Source organism: Pogona vitticeps, chromosome 3, assembly GCF_051106095.1.
Source record: "Pogona vitticeps strain Pit_001003342236 chromosome 3, PviZW2.1, whole genome shotgun sequence".
In the NCBI taxonomy this organism is placed as follows: domain Eukaryota; kingdom Metazoa; phylum Chordata; class Lepidosauria; order Squamata; family Agamidae; genus Pogona; species Pogona vitticeps.
In genome coordinates, this window is record NC_135785.1 from 98,292,862 (window position 1) to 98,313,833 (window position 20,972).

General features: G+C 42.5%; 1 protein-coding gene across 1 annotated transcript in view; it reads right to left on the minus strand.

Annotated features, from left to right (window-relative positions):
* The window catches only part of CABCOCO1 (ciliary associated calcium binding coiled-coil 1), a 94,070-nt gene that overhangs the window by 65,833 nt on the left and 7,265 nt on the right, over nt 1-20,972 (minus strand). The window contains exons 2-3 of the mRNA XM_072995167.2: nt 7,467-7,570; nt 2,499-2,668 (exon numbers count right to left, since the gene is read on the minus strand). Coding sequence (XP_072851268.2) covers nt 2,499-2,668; nt 7,467-7,570 — 274 coding nt within the window. The remainder of the gene's footprint in view (nt 1-2,498; nt 2,669-7,466; nt 7,571-20,972) is intronic.

Sequence of the window (20,972 nt, forward strand, 5' to 3'; positions counted from 1 at the left end):
GAAAGTTGATGAGATCTGGATGTGAGTGGTTTGGAAGCAAAAGGTACTATTGTTGTAGAACCCTTATCGATATCAGATGGAGGAGGAGGGGGACCCTTGTATGTAGTGGTAACTTGGAGAGAAGCGTAATGACGATATGATGAAGTTGTGGTTATTGAGGTCAAGGACACTTTGATAGAGTTTGTTCCATTGCAGTATGATGTCATTTAAAAATTGTATTAGGAAGTTGTTCCGGAGGTAGAGTCTTGAATACATGTGAGTGGTGTCGGTATTGAGGTGGAGAAGGCGATATCGAAGGTGAATGTCAATGTGGATAATCCATGGAATAATGGACTCTCTTCAGTTTTTCATAATAGATTTGTTCTAGGAGGTCATCTTGGAAATATGGGTCATATTTTGTGTAGTAGGGATCCCAATAATCAGCTTGTGAATGGTATTGAGCGGGTTCTTGATAATATACAAAGTCTTCCCGTGGGGGATCATAGGGTAATGGAGAGAGGTGTTGCCTCTTTGATGTATCTTTTCGAGGAGATCGACGTGGAGACTCAGAATCAGAAAGCTGAATATGTACTGGCTATCCTGATGAAGCAGGACTAGAATGGGCTGAGGCCTGGCTGATGTGTACATCAGCCACAGAGAGGCCAATATTCCGTGATGAAGCGGGAGCTGAGCTGGAGGCAACGGAGCTCTAGAAACTTCCGAGAGGTCCTGTGCAGGTGCAGAACAACCCATTTGTGTGCTTTCACAGAGACCACGAAGGAGAACCAAGCAGCCTGCACAGAGGTGGGCCATTAGATAATGCCCTGTAGGCCACTTCTGCTCATTCCAGTCTAGTTGATCTTACTGAAATACACAATAGAAGCACTGTGGCTATAAGTCACAAGAACTAATTGTTGCAAACTTCTGTTCATAGATGTGCAAGCCCTTGTGAAACATAACTGGATAACAGCACACATTCATCTAATCTGGATAGATTAACTTTATGCAAATAGTATGATCCAGTTAGGGCCAAAAGGAAAGATTTAAGCACATGCCTATCTCTTCCGCTAAAACCAACAAGGCTTCTACATGCTTATCTTTCAGCTGGATCACATCTAACATCTGGGTTGCAAAAGAAAGACAATTTCATGTGAGACAACCAATTTTCATATGGGGAAGAGGATTTGGGGACCATGACAGTGATCTGTTTTGTATATAAAACAAATGAGATACAGTATATCTGTATGGTGAGGAAGTGGAGAGAGTTGGTAGTTTTAAATTTCTGGGTACTTACATCTCAGAGGACCTCTCATGGACTATAAATGCCAACATGCTAATAAAGAAGGCACAGAAGAGGCTGTATTTCCTGAGAATGCTCGGGAAGTTAAATTTATCACAGCATTTCCTTCTGTCCTACTACCGTAGCACCATTGAGAGTGTCCTAACTTATGGCATTCTGGCATGGTTTGGGAGTAGCTCTGTAGCGGACAAAAAAGCTCTACAGAGAACCATTAAAATTGCCCAGAATATCATCGGGCTCCAGCTACCAACTCTGGATGACATCTTCACATCCCGCTGTCTAAGGAAATCACACAGCATCCTGAGAGACTCTTCCCATCCTGCTCATAACTTTTTTGAACTGTTAGCGTCTGGCAGAAGATATAGAACAATTAAGGCTCGGACCACATGTTTTCTAAATAGTTTTTATCCTAGAGCTATAATTGCAATTAATAATGAGCTTAAAGACCACCAGTAGTGAATAATTAGTTGGACTGTGTTACTTGGCCTGAGGTGTAGATGTTTGTATTTTTAGTGGGGAACTTCTAGTGGGTGGGGAGTGTTTGGGGAATGTTATGTGTGTGCATGTGTCTGGTCTCTGGGTGTCTGTGAATTTCGTTGTATGGTATACTGTGTATATACTTACAATGACAATAAATTATATTATTATTATTATTATTATTATTATTATTATTATTATTATTATTATTATTATTATTATTATTATTATTATTATTATTATTATTATTATTATTATTATTATTATTATTATATATTTTTGGACAACTTTCAAGGAAACACTTTACAAAATGAATTACATTCAATTAGTAAAAGTGTGTGCAGAACATTTTAAACAGTCAGAAATTAAGAAAAGATAACTATGGCCATGCTTATACAACCCTCCTTTTAACAGTTAAAACACGGCATGGGAAATGCATGATCCATAGCTGAGGGAGAGCATGTGCTTCCACAAGCAGATATTATTCACCGCTTGAGGGGGCAATGCTTCTTGATATGGGGTCAGCATCTTATCCAGTGACACTTTAAAACTGCAGCTTCTGACTCTCAGACATCTTTGCAGTCCAATAAGCTGTAATATTATGTCTTTCAGATAATTGTGGCTATAGAGTTCTAGCTAATTTAAAATGTACAACCTACTGAGGGTTGAGATGCTCAGAAATGAGAAAAAGTGCTCAAGTGGAAACTCAGATATTTAAAAGGCTTTGGATAAGAAAACATACTTTCAAGGTTCTCCAACAGCAAATTTAACAGAGTCAGGAATCCTCCAAGTTGCACAGGTGTGAATTCTAATGCTTTGGCCCAACAGAATCCTGAGACGTAGTAATCCAGTATCGCAGCTTCTTTCAAAGATGTCAAACGTTGTTTCAAATTTAGAAATTCTTCCAAAGTACTGTGGATAAAAATTGTAATTACTTAAAACTGAAGAACATATCCACATTATACCACCTAAGTACCACCTAAGCAGCCCTCCCTCCACCACACTTTTAGAAGAAGAGGTTAACAAAGTCTGTAATCAGTGTCAACTGTGCTGACTCAATGAAAAGCTCTATTACTCGATTCTTGGTAACATGATCATATTAGGCACCACAGGTTTGGGCCTAATATAGTACAAATAAGCTTCAGTTAATCACTGCAACATTGCTATGCTGTTAGCTGCGACAAATTTTGAAAGTTCAGGATAAAAATTAAGAAAATTAATTTCCTTCATCTGATTTTCTATCATCCTCTTAAATAAGCCCACAAGGGCACTAGCACATCTGATATATTTAAACGTGATGATTTCTAGTAAAAAATATCCCAGTAACAGTAGAAGCTAAGTTTCATGTCCTTTGGAAAGAATCTAGCAACAGGTGGTAATACAGTGGTGCCTCGCATAGCGAGGTTAATCCGTTCCGGATTAACCTTCGCTATGCTGAAGCATCGTTGAACGGGGCAGGGATTTCAATTGGAACGCATTAAACATGGTTTAATGTGTTCCAAATGAGCCAAATACTCACCGTTCAACGAAGCTTTCTAATGGCCGGCAGCCATTTTCGCGCCCTCGCCTCGCTTAATGAGGGCGCGAAAACGCTGCGCGCGGCCATTTTGGGCCATTTCCGGGCTTCCGGCGGCCATTTTGGCCGCCAAACAGCTGATTGTCGGGGCTTCGTTTTGCGAAGCTCGGTAAGCGAAATGCTTACCGGTCTTCGCAAAGCGAATTGTGCCCCATAAGAAAAACGTTAAGCGATCGCATTAGCAATCCGAAAAAACGGATCGCTATACGATTTCGTCGTTATGTGGTGCACTCGTTAAGCGAGGCACCACTGTACTGTAAGCCATGCAGGCTGCTATTTCAGCAGAAGAAAACAGAAACTACAATGAGAGGCTGGATAGTTAAAATGAAAATTCATTCCTGTCACTTGCTGTAGTGTTGAAATGTAACTTCTTGTTGTTACGAGTTAGAACATTAGAAAGTAACACATTCTGTTACTCATTGGCTGAAAACTTGTTGAGCAGTTATGCAAATAGTGTAACTTTTAGAAACAAACTGCCATAATTCAAGAAATTTTTCATCTCTTGTACGTCAAGTTGCATGACTTGTTATACAACAAATAATGCCTTATGGAGATTTCTTAGGTTACAGCAATTCACTTCCAGAATATACACCTTTTGCATAAATGTTCAACACAATTAATCACTGCATTTTCACAATTTTTCATTACTTTTTTAAAAATCACCTTAGAAATGATAAAAGAATGGCACAAAACCCAAAACATATTTGTCAAAATGCTCCAAAAATGCTTCTGGAAAAGTTATTTCAAATTCACCAGATGAAATTACTCAGTATATTAATAAAGTAACTTTATTCCCACTTTAAGAGGAACCAGAGATATAAATGAGCCCTGGATGGTGTAGCAATCACCCTCAGGTAGAAGATTATTGGCCTGTACCAATGAGAGCCTTTGGGAGGCAGAGCCAGAGAAACTAAGGGAGGGGTGAGTCAGAGTCTAGTCAGTTCAGTCAGAGAGAGACAGGGAAGAGAGAGAGTGAGAGTTTGGAGTTAGAGGCAGAAAGAGTGTTTAAGTAGTGATTAGTCAGTGTGTGGCCTGTATTAACTAAGACAGAAGAGGTTAAAGTAAAATACAGAAGCTTTGTGTAACTTTAAGAATGTGCTTAAGAACTACAGTGGTGCTTCGCTTAACGATTACCTCGTTAAACGACGAATCCACTTTATGATGAGATTTTTGCGATTGCAGCGATCGCAAAACGATATTTAGATAGGGAAAATTTGCTTGACAATGATCGGTTCCCTGCTTCGGGAACCGATTTTTCCCTAGACGATTATTCTAAAACAGCTGATTGGTGGCTCTAAAATGGCCGCCTGCTGTGCAAAATGGCTCCCCGCTGTGCTTTAGGACGGATTCCTCACTTTACAGGCACCGAAAATGGCCGCCCTATGGAGGATCTTCGCTGGACGCTGAGGTATTTAGCCCATTGGAACGCATTGAACCAGTTTTCAATGCAGTTCAACGGGCTTTTTCATTTCGCTTGACGAGGATTTCGCTTAACAGCGATTTCAATGGAACAAATTATCCTCATCAAGCGAGGCACCACTGTAGTCCTGAAACAACTTGTAATAAATAAACCTGTTTCTGTTTAAAAGTTCAGTATTGAATGGACCTCAATCTTTCATAGGAAATATAGGTTGATAAAGAGATCAGCTGGTGGCAGCGTGTTAAAAGGTGTGTTGGGATACTCGTGTGAGCCCTGTGTTTGGTGAAACAAGCAGGGGCCATGGGGTAAACGCCACAGATGGACATCAGTTAGAACAAGCTGGCATTTACATACACTTAGGGATTGAACGTTGATGTATGTCTCTCATGGGAAAATCATCTAGCTATAATTAAATTATTAAGTAGTAAAATTACGATGCAGGTGAAGAGATTTTTCTACTCAAAAGAAGGCTGATTAGTTAATCCTATTTTAAAGTCTTCACAGATAAAATTATAATGCATATGCTATTTGGGGCAGAAATCTGAGGTGAAAGAGACAAACCAGCTCTGGAGATTTTCCAGAATAAGTTTATGACCAACATTCTCAGATTTCTTTTGGCATGCTGGCCTCTCTCCTTATGGCTGAATAAGGTTTGCCCTGTAGATACTGGCTGAAGCTGAACGAAATGGATGACGGACAACTTGCTGAGCAATGCTTGTTTGAGCAATTGAGCTATGGGTGCTGGGCACAGCAGTGTCAAGATGAGGAATAGAACTACAGTAGGATGCCCATATCTGCTTGGAATTTGTTCCAAGCTCACTGTGGATACTGAAAACCGTGGATAATAGCGATCTCTCTCTCTCTCGCCTGGTAAAAGGAAAAAACCCAGAAAATATCTTCATATGCATTGCCAGAACTGGCCACTAGAGGGCACCAGATACCATGATATGCATTCTTCACTAACAAGCATTCACAGCACAGTCTCTTGCTCCCTCTAGTGGCCTCTTCTGGTAATAAATGTGAAAACAGTTTTTCTGGATTTTTAAAAAAATATTTTTATTATTTTCAGACCATGGATAACTGAAACCACACATACTGATCCCACAAATACAGGAGTCTTACTGTATAGCCTGCTGATAGAAAAATTACTAGCACATGGATTTAATCCTGCTTTGTGAAACAGGGCCTTTGATTGGGATGATGGTGAAGATAGGAGGGTTATTAATCATTCTTCTTAGGGGCAATTACTTCCAACCTCTGACAACCCCAGATATGTACGGTGGTGCCTTGCTTAACGAGCGTTTCGCTTACCAATCTTCGCATTGCAATGTTTTTTTAAACAGCTGATCGGCGGTTCCAAAATGGCCGACGGGTGCCCAAAATGGCCGCCGCAAGTGTTTTTGCGCCCTGCCCTCGCTTACCAAGGGTGCGAAAATGGCGACGCCATGGAGGAACTTCACTGAATGGTGGGTTTGAGAGCCATAAGAATCATTAAACGAAGTTTAATGCGTTCCTATGGCTTTTTCCATTCCGTTTAGTGATGTTTCTGTATAGCGACGATTAATCCGGAACGGATTAACGTCGCTATGCGGGGCACCACTGTAGTACTTTTACTCAACCAAGATTACAGGCAATGCCATCTCCATACCTAGATAGAAGATACACATGTGAACCTCCATTAGAATAAATGGAATCTATGGTTGTGGATATCGTCTGCTATGTATATATGTTGTACGCTGTGTTGAGGATATTGTATGCTATGTCTTGAACTTTCTCTATACATAAAGAATTAAAGATGAAATTCTTCTATTATTGTCCAGCATACTAGAAACTCCATGATCAGCTCTTTCTCAGTCATATAATTGCATTGTTCCTGTGACAGCAAAGAGATTACACTGTTCTTTCATGAACACAAAATGGCTAGAGTAATAAAAAGGTTTGTTTAAAATGTTCAACCTCCTAATTCTGCTATTTATTTATTTGTTTATTTATTTAGATGTGGTCCTTGAGATAGCTTGGGCGCAAACCATTTAGGGCTGTTCTTATTTTACCCTCCATTTAATCCTATTTTACCTTACTTTTATGGAAACTAATTAAACAACTGAAAGTCATGTTTAAATGTCAGTCTTTTAATGTTGCTTTTCTTATTCTGGTCTGTATTTTTACTTGTGCTTTATTGTATTTAGAGATGGGCACAAATAAGGGTGGTGCTCACACAAGCTTTCCAAGTGTACCATGTGCTTCCCTCCCCAGTCTCCTCTGTGTGTTCTCCTACTCACTGGCTGCAGTGTACTTCCCCCCCCCCCTTTGGCTCTTTAGCACAGTCCTTCACTCAGACAAGGAGGCGGGACAAGGAAGCCCACAGCACTGCCAGTAAATGGACAATAGCACAGAGAAGGCAGAGGAAGGAAGCATGCTACAGCCAGTGAGTGGGCGAGCACACAGTGGAGGCAGGGAAGGAAGCGCACAGCCCCTGTGGAACATCTGTGTGGGTGCCGCGCCAAAGTGCAGTTCGTGCCCATCTTTAATTGTATTTTATTCCGATGGACTACGGCTAAATATAAAGTTCAACTAAACCCGCCCCCACTTATTATATTACATTTGAAGTGGAAATTCCTTTCACCCCTGCTAAGAAACAAGTATTTTTTGCAAGCAAATACATAACTGACAAAAGCAGTATTATCTATATTTAAGAATAAATTCAACAGATTTACCTTTGAACTCCTAGTATATCTTTTTCCAACAGAATTGTAATTTCATCAAGAGAAAGAAATTTCCAAGCCATTGCTTCTTCATCTTTAGTAATTATGTCTTCTTCCTACAGCAAGCCAATAACATAACATTACAATGGAATTCATGCACACAACGTACTTGATCTTAAGGATCTCTTCTAATCAGTGCATAAAGAGACACAGTGGCTGCTGCTAACATCAAATTAACTGATCTGGAATAGAAAGAATAATAGGCAATCAAATAAAAATTAATTTGTCTCACATTTGCAAATGAAATATCACTCAGAATGCATTATTAAAAAGAAAATCTGGTTTGTATGAGATTGCGACAGCTGAGAGAGCCAAGCTAGGCAAGACAGGCACTTATCTAGGTAGGCAGACCTCTGGGGTTGGTGAAATTGCCACCACAATATGGCCCATACTCAGAAGCCAACTGTCTTTTCCAACAATGTCTAGTTGCAAAGTATCCTCAAAGGCAAGATATTATGAGAGATTTGAGGGGGGGGAACTACTCCCCATCTCACCTCTCCCTCAGGCACTGCGGCATGGAACAAAGGAGGAAGGGCTGCCCTCTCAGTTCTTGAGTCTCTTCTGGCAGTATGCTGGGGATGCTGCTACCAGTGCTGATTCTGTGCATGATAGAGGAGTGGGACAGTGACCCCAGGTCCTGAAAAATGTGGGAGAACAGCACTTCGCTTCTCACCATGGGCAGTGGCAGACCATGAACTGCCCTGGTGGGCTAGGTAGTCGGCAGCCCCTCAACCTAGTATCATGAGCTGTTCCACTTAATGTACAGTCATACCCCGCTTAACGATTACCCCGCAGTACGATGAATCCGCTTTACGACGATGTGTTGCGATCGCAAAATGATGGTCTAAATGGGGAATTTCGCTTAGCGATGATTGGTTTCCTGCTTCGGGAACCGATTTTCGCTTTACGACGATAAAAAAACAGCTGATTGTTGGGTTTTCAAAATGGCCACCGGATGCTTAAAATGGCTCCCCGTTGTGCTTAGGGATGGATTCCTCACTATACAAGCACCGAAAATGGCCACTGTATGATCTTTGCTGGACGATGAGTTTTTAGCCCATTGGAACGCATTGAACGGTTTTCAATGCGTTTCAATGGGTTTTTTAATTTTGCTTTATGATGTTTTCGCTTAACAGCAATTTTCCTGGAATGGATTATCATGGTTAAGCGAGGCACCACTGTATTCTCGAAGGCTTTCACGGCCGGGATCTGATGGTTGTTGTGGGTTTTTTGGGCTCTTTGGCCGTGTTCTGAAGGTTGTTTTTCCTGACATTTCGCCAATCTCTGTGGCCGGCATCTTTAGAGGACTGGAGTAGGAACTCTGTCCATGCTCTGTTGCTGTTTGTTGGATAGTTGAGTATGTACAGCTGTGGGAACAGCTTTTGTCCTTTTTCAGGAGATAGGGTGATCTGTGTTTTTTTTGTTGTGATAAGGGGGAGAGCGATTGATTGATGGGTGTCATTTGCTCGTCTTTTTTGTGAAATGATCCCTGGTCCTTGTGGCTGGGTAGAGTTCGTTGACCTTTTGCAGGCTGTACTGGAAGTATTGGAAGCCAGGCCTTGTTTAGTTTTAGGCCTTCTTCCTTTTTGTTCAAGTTCTGTTTATGTGTATGGATTTCAATGGCTTCCCTGTGCAGTCTAACATAATGATTGCTGGCGTTGTCCAGTACTTCAGTATTTTGAAATACAATTTCATGTCCAGCTTGTTTTAGGGCATGTTCAGCTACTGCAGATTTTTCCGGTTGTTTTAGTCTGCAGTGTCTCTCATGTTCTTTGATTCTGGTGTGAATGCTGCGTTTTGTGGTTCCAATATATACCTGTCCACAACTGCAAGGTATCTGGTATACTCCTGTAGTGGTGAGGGGGTCCCTTCTGTCCTTTGCTGACCGTAACATTTGTTGTATTTTTGTGGTGGGTCTGAATACTGTTTTTAAGTTGTGTTTTTTTCAAAAGTTTCCCCATGCAGTCCGTGACCCCTTTGTTCCACTTAACTTCAAAAATAAAACCGATCTACTAGCCATCTGTTCACCCTTCAGAAACAAAAGAATGCCCTTCTACCAACAGCTTGCTAGGCAGGGAAGAAGGGGAGTTATCAGGAAAAAGGGCAGATAAAAGAGATAAGCAGAAGAAAGAATGAAAGAGGTAGCCCATTTGCCTTGGATTCTGGCCCTAGCATGTGGGTCTGCACGGATTTACTCAAGGAAATGTGTTCCTTCAGGGGAGAAAAGGCAGCGGTTAGTTTACGTTTTACTAGAGATGCTGATTATTTCATCTATTTGTTATGCTCCAGGGACTACCAGTACACCTTAGTGTCTTTCAAGATACTTGGTCATGATCATAATGAAAACAGAGAAGGATGTTAAACAACCAGAAGGATTTTTTAACCCTACATTTTTCCACCCCAGGGTAAAATAGCAAATGGACAACTGTATGATGTCCCTCTTTTCCTCTTTCTTTCTCTACCTTTCCTTCTGCTACAAAGAACCATTAAAATATTTCCACACACTAAACCTTGTAATGAAGAAATACTGTACAGAAATATTTATACATATAAAGCAGAGGTCGCCAACCCCGGTCTGCATCCTGGTGCCAGTCCGTGGCCTGAGCCGGACCGGGCCACGGAGACAGACCTCTCACCCCTTCCCCGCATGCACTCCCCCCCGCACATGCTCACTAGCACCCACACAACTGCTCCCCACCCTTTTGTGCATGCGCATGAGTGCCCGCACGCTCACATGAGTGCTGCCCCGCCATATGAGCATGCGCACAAGTACCTGCATGAGCACAGTGCCACCATTTGCACATGAGCATGAGCACCATCCTGCTCCTTTGTGCATGTGCATGAGCGCCCATGCAAGCACAAGTGCACTCCTGTGCGAGGGGATGCCCCGCCTTCCCCAGCCGGTCCGTGGGGTTAAAAAGGTTGGGGACCCCTGATATAAAGGAATTATTACTTTTCCTTTATCATAAATATGTGGTCAAACCAATTATTTCACCATTGACTTCAGAGATACGATCCTGACACCTAGAACTTCAGTGATTAAAAACAAAAATAAGAAAACCTGGTTCTGTTGTGCTCCATTCAGTCTGCATTTAATATGAACTCAACAAAAAATGTTAAAATACACAGATCCTTTGAATAATTCTAGGACAGATCAGGCAACATAACCTAAAAAATAAGGAAACTGATCTCTCTCTGAAAGAAGGAGAGGAGTGCAAACATCTCTGCAGTTGGGTTATGTTTATATTCTCAAATCACTTATTCTTATGAAACTTCCAAGTATATTATTCCCAAATCTACCTTATACATAACTGAAACAGTATAACAGCAAACAGGTTCACTGTTTCTAAATATAAATTCATTTTATCACCAGGTACTAGAATTCAATAGCATCTATTTTTGAGTTGTTCTGTTTCTTAAACAAGGAAGGAGACCAAAATAGCCGTGTTGATTTACAGCCCCACTCAAAATAGAAATGTCATGTCCTACAACACAAAGTCAGTATGAAAAGGAAGCCCTACCCCACCCCCCACAGAAAAGTACTCAAAATTATAAGCAATTAAAGGGAGGTGGAAACCTAGTATGTAAATTACTCTGCAACAGGGAATTAGACTGCAGACAATATTAACAATTTATGAAATATCCCTACACTACAACAACCAAGGATATACTGAACACCAAGTACTGCTATTAGTAACTTGTATCTAATTAACAAAATGAAGCAAAGAGCAAAATTTTCCACCATTGTTTGGACACCCGAATCCATTAGTTCTACTGTAATTTCAGCAAACACAGCAAGACAGCAGATCCACCAATTAGAGCCAGTTGCTCCAATCCAAAAGTTCCACAAGCATTAACATGTACAAATCAGACTTTAGCAGTTGGGGAAGATTATCAACATTCATAGCAACTGTTGGGTTAGGACAACTTTGTCACATTTGTAGACATCCTTCAGTCTCAAGAGACTATGGTAACGTGCTCTGAATAGAGTTCTTGGAACAGCATCTGGTGTGGCTTAGAAAGCCAATTTGAGAGTGACAATCCCTTTCACATTGAAGACAAATACAATCTGTCCCCTGTCCAGCTCCCCGATTTTGCTGGTTTTGAGACAGCCTCTTTGCCTCAGTCTGCTGAAGATGTGTCTCTTCATATTGGGAGAGGCCATGCTGCACCGCCTGCCTCCAGGCTGAACACTCAGATGTCCAGGTTTCCCATCTGTTGAGGTCCATTCCTACGGTCTTCAGATCCCACTTCGTTATCCTTGTATCACAGCTGTGGTCTCCCTCTGGGGTGATTTCCCTGCATTAATTTTCCATACAGGAAATCTTTTGGAATCCTACCATCGGCCATTCTCACGACATGCCCAAGCCAGCGTAGATGTCGCTGTATACATGCTAAAAATTACACTTTGTTTCAGGACTACTCTATTTGGAACATTGTCCTGCCAGGTCGTGCCAAAAATGCATCAGAGACAACGCATATGGAACGTGTTCAACTTCCTCTCCTGCCGTGCACAAAGGATCCAGGACTCACTGCAGTACAGGAGTGTACTCAGGACACAGGCTCTATAGACCTGGATCTTGGTATATGCCATCAGCTTCTTGTTAAGCCATACTATCTTTGTAAGTCTAGAGAACATGGTAGCTGCTTTGCCAATGTATTTATCCAGCCCAACATCTATGCAGAGAGTGTGTGTCAGAGATTGTTGAGCCAAGGTACACGAAATCATGAACAACCTCCAATTCTTTTATAGAGATGGTAATAGAGGGAGGTGAGTTCACACCCTGGCCCATGACTTATGCTTTCTTCAGGCTGGTTGTTAATCCAAAATCTTGGCAGGCCTTGCTAAAACAATTCATAAGTTGTTGGACATCTTCGGCAGAATGGGCAACAACAGCTGCATCATTGGCGAAGAGGAAGTCCTGCATGCATTTCAACTGGACTTTGGTCTTCGCTCTCAATCTAGAGGTATTAAAGAGCTTTCCATCTGATCTAGTCTGGAGATAGACGCCTTCTGTTGTAGTTCCAAAAGTTTGCTTCAGCACGACAGCAAAAAAGATCCCAAACAGAGTTGGCGCGAGGACACAGCCCTCTTTCATTCCACTCAGGATGTCAAAGGGATCTGATGTTGAGCCATCAATAACTACAGTGCCCTTCATTTCCTAATGAAAAGACCTGATGATGTTAAGGAGCTGAGGTGGACATCCAATCTTGGGAAGTATTTTATAAAGGCCATCCCCGCTAACCAAATCAAAGGCCGTTGTGAGATCTAAGAAGGCCACAAAGAGTGGCTGTTGTTCCCTAAATTTCTCCTGCAACTGTCTGAGGGAGAATACCATGTTGATGGTGGATCTATTAGCTCGAAATCCACAGTGATTCTGGACAGACTCTGTTTGCAAGCACCTGGAGCCTCTTCAGCACAACACAGGCAAGCAGCTTCCCTATAACGATGAGAAGAGAGATGCCACGGTAGTTATTGCAGTCACCCCTGTCGCCTCTGTTCTTATACAATGTGACAATGTTTGCATCCTTCATGTCCTGTGGTATTCCACCTTCCCTCCAGCAAAGATTTCATACAGCTCAGCGGAAATGATCTCTTTGCAACACTTCAGCACTTCAAAAGAGATGTTATCCATTCCAGATGCCTTGCCGGAGGCGAGGGAATCCAAGGCTGCTTTTATTTCTGCTGAAGTTGGTTTGCTGTCCAACTCTTCCAAGACAGGCAGGCACGCAATGTTATTTAAAGTATTTTCGATTACTAATATTCTCTCTAGAATATAGCTCAGAGTAGTGCTGCACCCAGCGTTCCATCTGCTGTATTCGGTCCTCGATGATAACACCTGTAGCAGCCTTCAAAGGAGCAGATTTCTTCTGTATTGGACCTACGGCCTGCTTGATACCATCATAATTCCCTTCATGTTACCTGTGCCTGCTGCTGTCTGTTTCTGAGAGCAAAGCTGAAGCCAGTAATCATTGGAACGTCTCCTGGCAGTCTGTTGGAGTTTGCTACGAGCAACTCGAAGAACCTGCAAGTTGTGCTCACACAGACAGGCTTTGTCTGTGGCTAGAGCTATCCTCTTTTCCCCAATGGCTGGCATCAAGTCTTCCGAACAGGCTGCAAACCTGCCTGCCAATTTTTTGGTCTTCTTGCCAAATGTGGACAAGGCGGTATTATAAACAGCATTCTTGAAATGTTCCCATCATTCCGGTGCATTTGCATCAGCCGGGCCTGGAAGGTTTTCCTCATGCACTTAAGCAAATTACTCCACTTCTCTCTGATCACTAGTCTTGCTGGTGTCAATATGTGATCTTCCTTCCTTTTTCGTATCATACAATCTCTTTGTTCGCAGTTTTACTCTGCTACACACCAGGGAGTGATCAACATCGCAATCAGCACCCTGATAACTATGTGTGATCATAATACTAGGAAGGCTAGAGCATCTAGTGAGGATCACATTGAGCTGATGCCAATGTTTCGATCTTGGATATCTCCAAGAAACTGTGTTGAAGCTTCGTATTAAAGAACGTGTTGCTGACACAAAGACCATAATAACAGCAAATCTCTGGCAAGCGTTGGCCATTTTTGTTCATCTTCCCAATGCCAAAACATCCTAGACAAGTGGGCCAAGAATTGGGATCAGCACCAAGTCTAGCGTTAAAATCTCTGAGAATGAACAGCGGCTGATAGTAGCTGCCAGATCATAAAATTTGTTTTTAACTTCTGCTGTAGATGACTGTTGGTGCATATGCACTAATAAGGGTGACTGGTTCCACTGATGAGTGGAGCTGCAGAGACAGGATTCTTTCACTCCCCACAGTAGGTGGAACAATGGATCTCAGCAGAGTATTTCTAACCACAAAGCCAACACCATACAGTCAAACCCTCGACTTACAAACAGCCATAGTTACAAACATTTCGACTTACAAACCGCTCTGATAGAAAAATATTGACTCAACTTGCAAACTTAGATTAGAGTTATGAACCGAAAAAACGTGCAGGAGATGGGGAAAGCGTAAAATTTGAACTTTCAGTTAACCGTTGGCCATTGAAGAGGGTGCCTGTCTGCTTCCTTGCTCTTCCCAGCATTTTGAGAGTGGATTTGGAGACAGTCTTCAGACTGCCTGGTACTGCCTGGTATTGCCTGGTACAGTGTTGTACGGACTGTATTTTTATTTTTACGATTTTTTAATTTTTTTTGATATTTTGGTCTTTAAAAGGTGTTCCCTCCCTCCTTTGCTGCCCCCTTTCCCCCCAAAAATTGCTTGTATTGGTTTGTCGTGATTGAAAAGGTGCTTTTCAAGGTGATCTGTTGTCTGAAGGTGCTTGGTTTTTCCCAGAAGGTGCTTGTCTTGGCTGAAAAGGTGCTTTTCAAGGTGTTCTGTTGAAAAGGTGTCTGGTCCCTCCTTCCCTCCCTCTTTTCTTTCCTTTTTTTAAACTTGTCATCTTAGGTTAAAAGGAAAAAAAAGACAAAAAATCTGCCTCTAGTGGTAGGAACAGATTAACCAGCTTTGCATTCGTTCCTATGGGAATGAATGATTTGAGTTACAAACTGCCCCTCGACCTAAGAACCAAAAACAGCCAGAATTGATTAATTGGTTTTCAGTGCATTCCTATGGGAAATGCTGATTCGACTTACGAACTTTTCGACTTACAAACTTCCTTCCGGAACGGATTAAGTTTGTAAATCGAGGGTTGACTGTATTCCCTGGTTTCATTCAATGATTTTCCCTGCCAGAAGAATGAGAATTTTTTTCTTTGATAGATCCCAAGTCTCACAATCTCATATCTTTGAGGGCAACAATGTCCGTCTGCAGCCTTCTCAATTCCATGTTGATGACAGCTATCTTGCGTGCATTGTCTATTTCCTGCAGGTTGTCAGAAAAGCCAGGGGTCATTGTCCAAACGTTCCAGATGCCTGCCATGCATGCAGCCGAAGATCTGGAACCTGAAGGGTTAACTGTAGCTGAGGAGAATGCTGAGCAATCAGAAATACAAACACCTGAATCTCCTCCAGGTTCTCCTCCCCCAGTAGACAGGCTTCGGGCCAGGCTTTGAGGAAGACTTATGACAAAAAGGTCAGAAGATCGCTTGAAGGCTGCCCGCAGAAACATCCAATCAACTATCCCTGAGTTCTGGCAGAATGTAAAGGCTTCCAGCAGTTCAAGGGCTGTTTTTTACTATATAAACAGCTCTCAGACGGCTGAAAATCTGAGGAAGCAACAAGTCAAACCTCTGGCTTGCATCCATGCTTCTGACAACCTTGAACCTTGTTCCCTGGACCCTTGGCTTTCTATTCTGACCCTGGACTACGTTGTGAATTTTGGCTTTGGACTCTGACCCTGGACTACGTTGTATGAGTTGGTTTTGGTATTTGGATATCAGCTCTGCATTCCCTGAATTCCTGACATGGGACTGGCTTATCGGACTCTGCTGTTGTAACTCCCGGAACGTGACAGTGCCCAGCTTTAGGGCAGAAGGTTTTTTTACGATCATTACATGGCGCAAGGTTATTGATCTGTTTGTTGGCTTTCACCCTAAATCCCATGAGGTTAACAGACTATGGCGAGGCAGCACCTTAGTGGCTGGGGGTAGCTTAAGGCAGGTGGTAGCTACCTAGTGAGGTGCAATGACCTATCCCACCATTGGAAGTAGACCCTGGTATCACGCTCTACGCCAATCAAGCAAGGACTTATAACCGCTAATTGCTACTTCCCGTGTTATTTCAATGCTGTATGTGAAGCTGGAGTGTCCTTTCCAGAGCACGAGGCCTGTGTAAAATAATATGGAGGACAGACTGTTACCCAAGCAGCAAATCCCCCCTCTCCACGTCACTGAAAAAGTCCAATGGAAAAGCAAAAGCCAGTACAACTGGTTCTAGTGATGTTGCAGGAGTTGTCAGAGTGTCACGAACTGCCTCCAGGACTCCAGATGTTCTAATAGGAAAAATTTGCTTTGGGATGATCGGTTCCCTGCTCTGGGAACTGATTCTTCGGATTACAGTGATTTTAAAACAGCTGATTGGCGGCTTCAAAATGGCCACCGGCTGTGTAAAATGGCTCTCCACTGTGTTTTTGGACAGATGCGTCGCTTTACAGGCAGTGAAAATGGCTGCCCCTATGGAGGATCTTCGCTGGACAGTGAGCTTTTAGCCCATTGGAAAGCATTAACTGGGTTTTAATGTGTTTCAATGGGTTTTTTATTTTTACTTAACGAGGATTTCACTCTACAGCGATTTCGCTGGAACGGATTATCCTCGTTAAGTGAGGCACCACTGTACCCGATGTCACATTTGGGACTTGAAGAAAATATAGAATGTAAATTCTCAAAAATGGTACTTAGGACAACTATGTTCCTATGCTCTCCCCATAAGATAACTTTTCATTTTTAAAGACCAGCAATTTTGCCTTTAAGAATTCTCAAGTATACAGTGGTGCCTTGACTTATGAACACCCTGACCTACGAACGTTTTGAGTTACGAACAGCTCCGGGTGCAGAATAATGCTTTGAGTTATGAACCGTGCTTTGACTTATGAATGGAAAAAAAAACTTTCCTGCCCTTTTTTTGACCTAAGGTGCTTCTCGTACCTCTGGAAATAATTTGCCTGCTTTGTCTGGTGATTAGCCTTCAAAACCTAAGCGTGCAGTTCTTTAGAAATCTGATTTTAGACACACCTCTTGACAAAAATGGATCAGGCATATGTTTCTGTCCACTGTTTTCCACAGTGAAGATTTTTCTTTCTGAAAACTTATTAAACTCTTTCAATGTTTGTTTGTTTATATACCACCCACCTGACTTCAAAGGCCATTCTGGGCAGTTTACAACAAATCATACAGAACAGACAATAATCAATAATATAATTAGACAGCAAGAAATTATATCAAAATGTACCTCAGTTAATATATTTAAAAAATCTAAAACATTGTGACTTAAAATATGAAATAATAAGACATTTAATAAATGTATTCAAGATGGCAGAGAATAAACAGTTTAAAGGCTGATTGATTCCCATGGAATAGTCTGAAAGGCCCATCAAAATAACCAAGTCTTTAAAAGTTTCTTAAAAGTTCCCAGTAAGTGGCAGCTGGTTCCAGAGATGTGGAGGCCTGATTCCTAGTCTTATCCTTCAGAGCCTCTCTCAGGATCAATGTCCTCAGCTGCCCAGCCTGAGATGAACTATTAGGATGGGCAGATCCCATCGGAAGAAGGTGTTTTGCTAGGTATTAAGATCCCAAACCTCATCCTACCACCTCTGTGGCAGGTCTCTGCATTGATACACTTTTATTGTTTGGCTACACTTCCCCAAATTTCATTTTTCATTTGCTATTCTACTAAGTAATTATGCCTTTCTATTAAAAAAAACTTATTTCCTTTTATAGCTTCCTTGACTCCGCTTGTTGGCTAAACTATTGCCACTTAACTTCAAAAAGGCCACACAATACCTTTAAAACTTACTTCTGAGGGAATAGTTAGAAGCATTCAGCTTAAAACAATTCATCCCTTAAGGAAGATGATGTAAATGCTTCTAGCTGTCAAAGTGGGGATGGGGGAGAACTTGGCAGTATCACAGAGAAAGAAAGGACAGTTGTTGAAAGAGACCAAAGAACTGTAAGAGAAATTGCATATGAAGAAGACAATTTGATAATGGACACATTGTACAGCAATTTATATGCAAATAGTAAAAAAAGAGCTACAGTCGAAATATGCAATAATGGAACGTTATGGTGGTAAAAGAGAACACAGATATAGGAGGCATATAAAAACCTTGTGGAGAGATTTGGGAGTGGGGGGGTGGGAAGCTGTTGCAGCCCCCTTTTGAGAAGATCCATGTGGTCCACAATAACATGCAAAATGAATGCAATTTGTAAGAACATTTTCATCACTAAAGGTTTTGCCTAGTCTTTCAAAGGAACTGATTTCTTTTACCAACAGGGCCTACCACTGTGCTACAACTGGAAATCACACTCTCCTAGATCGCTGCCTAACAAATCTAATTAATTAATTTAACTTAAATGCCGCCCACACTACCCAAAGGCCTCTGGGCAGCTTACAACAATTTGAATTCAATAAAAAGATAAAAACAATTAAAAACAATTACAATAAAATTAAAAACACAATGCTCTAAAAATTGCCATCAGGACCCACAGTTGATATCATTTCAAATAAAAGCCTACTGGAACAGGAAGGTTTTGAGCTGGAGTCAAAACATCATCAGTACTGGTGCCAGACGAATCTCCCTCGGGATGGTGTTCCATAGTCTGGGGGCAGCTGCCAAAAAGACCCTTTGTCTGCAACCGATCCCTCTTTACTTCCTTTAGGGATGGCTCTTTCAGGAGGGCCCCCTGGCTAGGTCTTAATTGCTTAATAGGCTCATATGGAAGGAGGTGGTCTTTCAGGTATCCAGGGCCCAAGCTGTTTAGGGCTTTATACGTCAAAACAAGCACTTTGAATTGGGCCCAGGCAGCGACTGGTAGCCAATGTAATTTGAACAGAATCGGCCTGATATGTCCCCTAGCGGCTCCACCACTCACCAGCCGCGCAGCTTGATTCTGGACCAGTTGCAGTCGCTGGATCGTCTTCAAAGGCAGCCCCACATAGACCGCATTGCAGTAATCTATACAGGATATTACCAGTGCATGTGTAACTGTCATGAGACTCTGCTCATTCAGGTAAGGCCGTAGCTGGTATAATTTCCACAGCTGAAGGAAGGCACCTCTGACCACCGAGTCCACCTGGGCTTCCAGAGTTAGACCGGGGTCCAGAAGCACCCCCAGACTGTGGACCCTGTCCCTTAGGGCAGTGGTCATCACCCACCAGTCTGCGACCTGCCGGTCTGTGGCCTGAGCTGCAGAGACAGACCTCTGCCCCCCCCGCACGCACACACTCCCCTCCCCACAGCTGCTTGGTGCTCACACGTGTTTTCCAGTGCCGGCGTGAGTGCTCCCCCAACCTTTCACGCAAGTGCCCGTGGTTATCCCTTCCTTTGCTGCTTTTTCCTTCCTTTTGCTAAGTCATGGGGCTTAGCAAAAGTAAGGGAAAAGAAGGGAGCAAAGGGCTGCATGATCCCTTTGGCCGCCACTTTCCCTTCCTTTTGCTAAGCCCCGGCTGTCAAAGGACTACATGACCACTGAACCCACAACCAGCGGCTGAGGCAGCAGCAGCAGGAGGTGGTGACGGAGGCAAAGAAGCATCTGGGAGTGGCTGCCTCAGTGCTGCTGCTGCCGCCCAATCACAAGGAGACAATCGCCTCATCCTGCTGCCTTCCGTGTATAAAATGACCCTCAAGTTTTCCTCTAACTAATTTAGGAAAAAGTATCATTTTATACACAGAAAAATACAGTATACAATTCTTTATTTTGTGGAATAATTCTGATTCTAAATTCTATTGCCGGTAACTGTCATTAGGTTTCAAACCAGTGTTCCAAACTGAACACTCCCTAAGATTGTCTGTGGTGCCTTGACTTACGAACTTAATTGGTTCCGGAACTCTGGTTGGAACTCAAAATGGTCGTAAGTCGAAGCACCATTTCCCATAGGAATGCACTGAAATGCAAATTACCCGTTCCAGTCGAAGGAAAAAAAATCACACACACCCCAAAAATCACTGCAAGATCCATCGGAAATGCGATTAATCCATTCTGGCTGAAGGGGGGGGGGGTAGAAGAAAAGCAAGCAAAGCATGCAAGACCCATCAGAAATGCAAAAAAGCAAAGCAGAAAGCAAGAGAAGTGTGCAAGACCCATCAGAAATGCAAGCAAGCAACCCCCCCAAGACCCATTGGAAATGGGGGGAGACCCAAAAAGCAAGGAAACCAAGACCCATCAGAAATGGGGGGGGGAAATACCAAAAAACAAACCCCCCAAGACTCATCACAGCACAGAAACATAAACCCTCTAGCTCAAAACCACACTGCAAAACCCATCCAGGATAGTTTTTAAAAAGCAGAAAGCAGCACCTTACCTTACCAGGCACTCCAAAGCCTCCTCCAATCGCACTCACTCTAACCATTGGGGCAAAAGAGCTACAAAGAAGCAGCCTCTTCGCCTACCAATGGTTAGCTATTTGAATTTCCCGCCTTTTTCCCCTGACTTTTTCTGTTCATAACTGGAAGCTCCAGCCGCACGTCGAAGCAAAATTTTGCGTCCGGAGCTGGTCGTAACTCGAAATGGTCGTAAGTTGGGACGTTCGTAAGTTGAGGCACCACTGTATATAGTAGCATAAACTCCTGCTGTCATTTTCAGTATGTTTCCTAAACCACAGTTTCTCAAAATGGGGGGGGGGGGGCTTCTAAGGCATTTTGGCTTTGCTAGAACATGACATGAAGCTGAGCTCTTAGGAAAACAAGAGTTCCTCAATGAGAAGATGAACCGCGGATAACTGCCTAGAACACTGCCATCTCATTATTACTTATTTCGTCCTGCTATGTATAACTGTAGAGGAGTGTTCAGCACATTTGGGA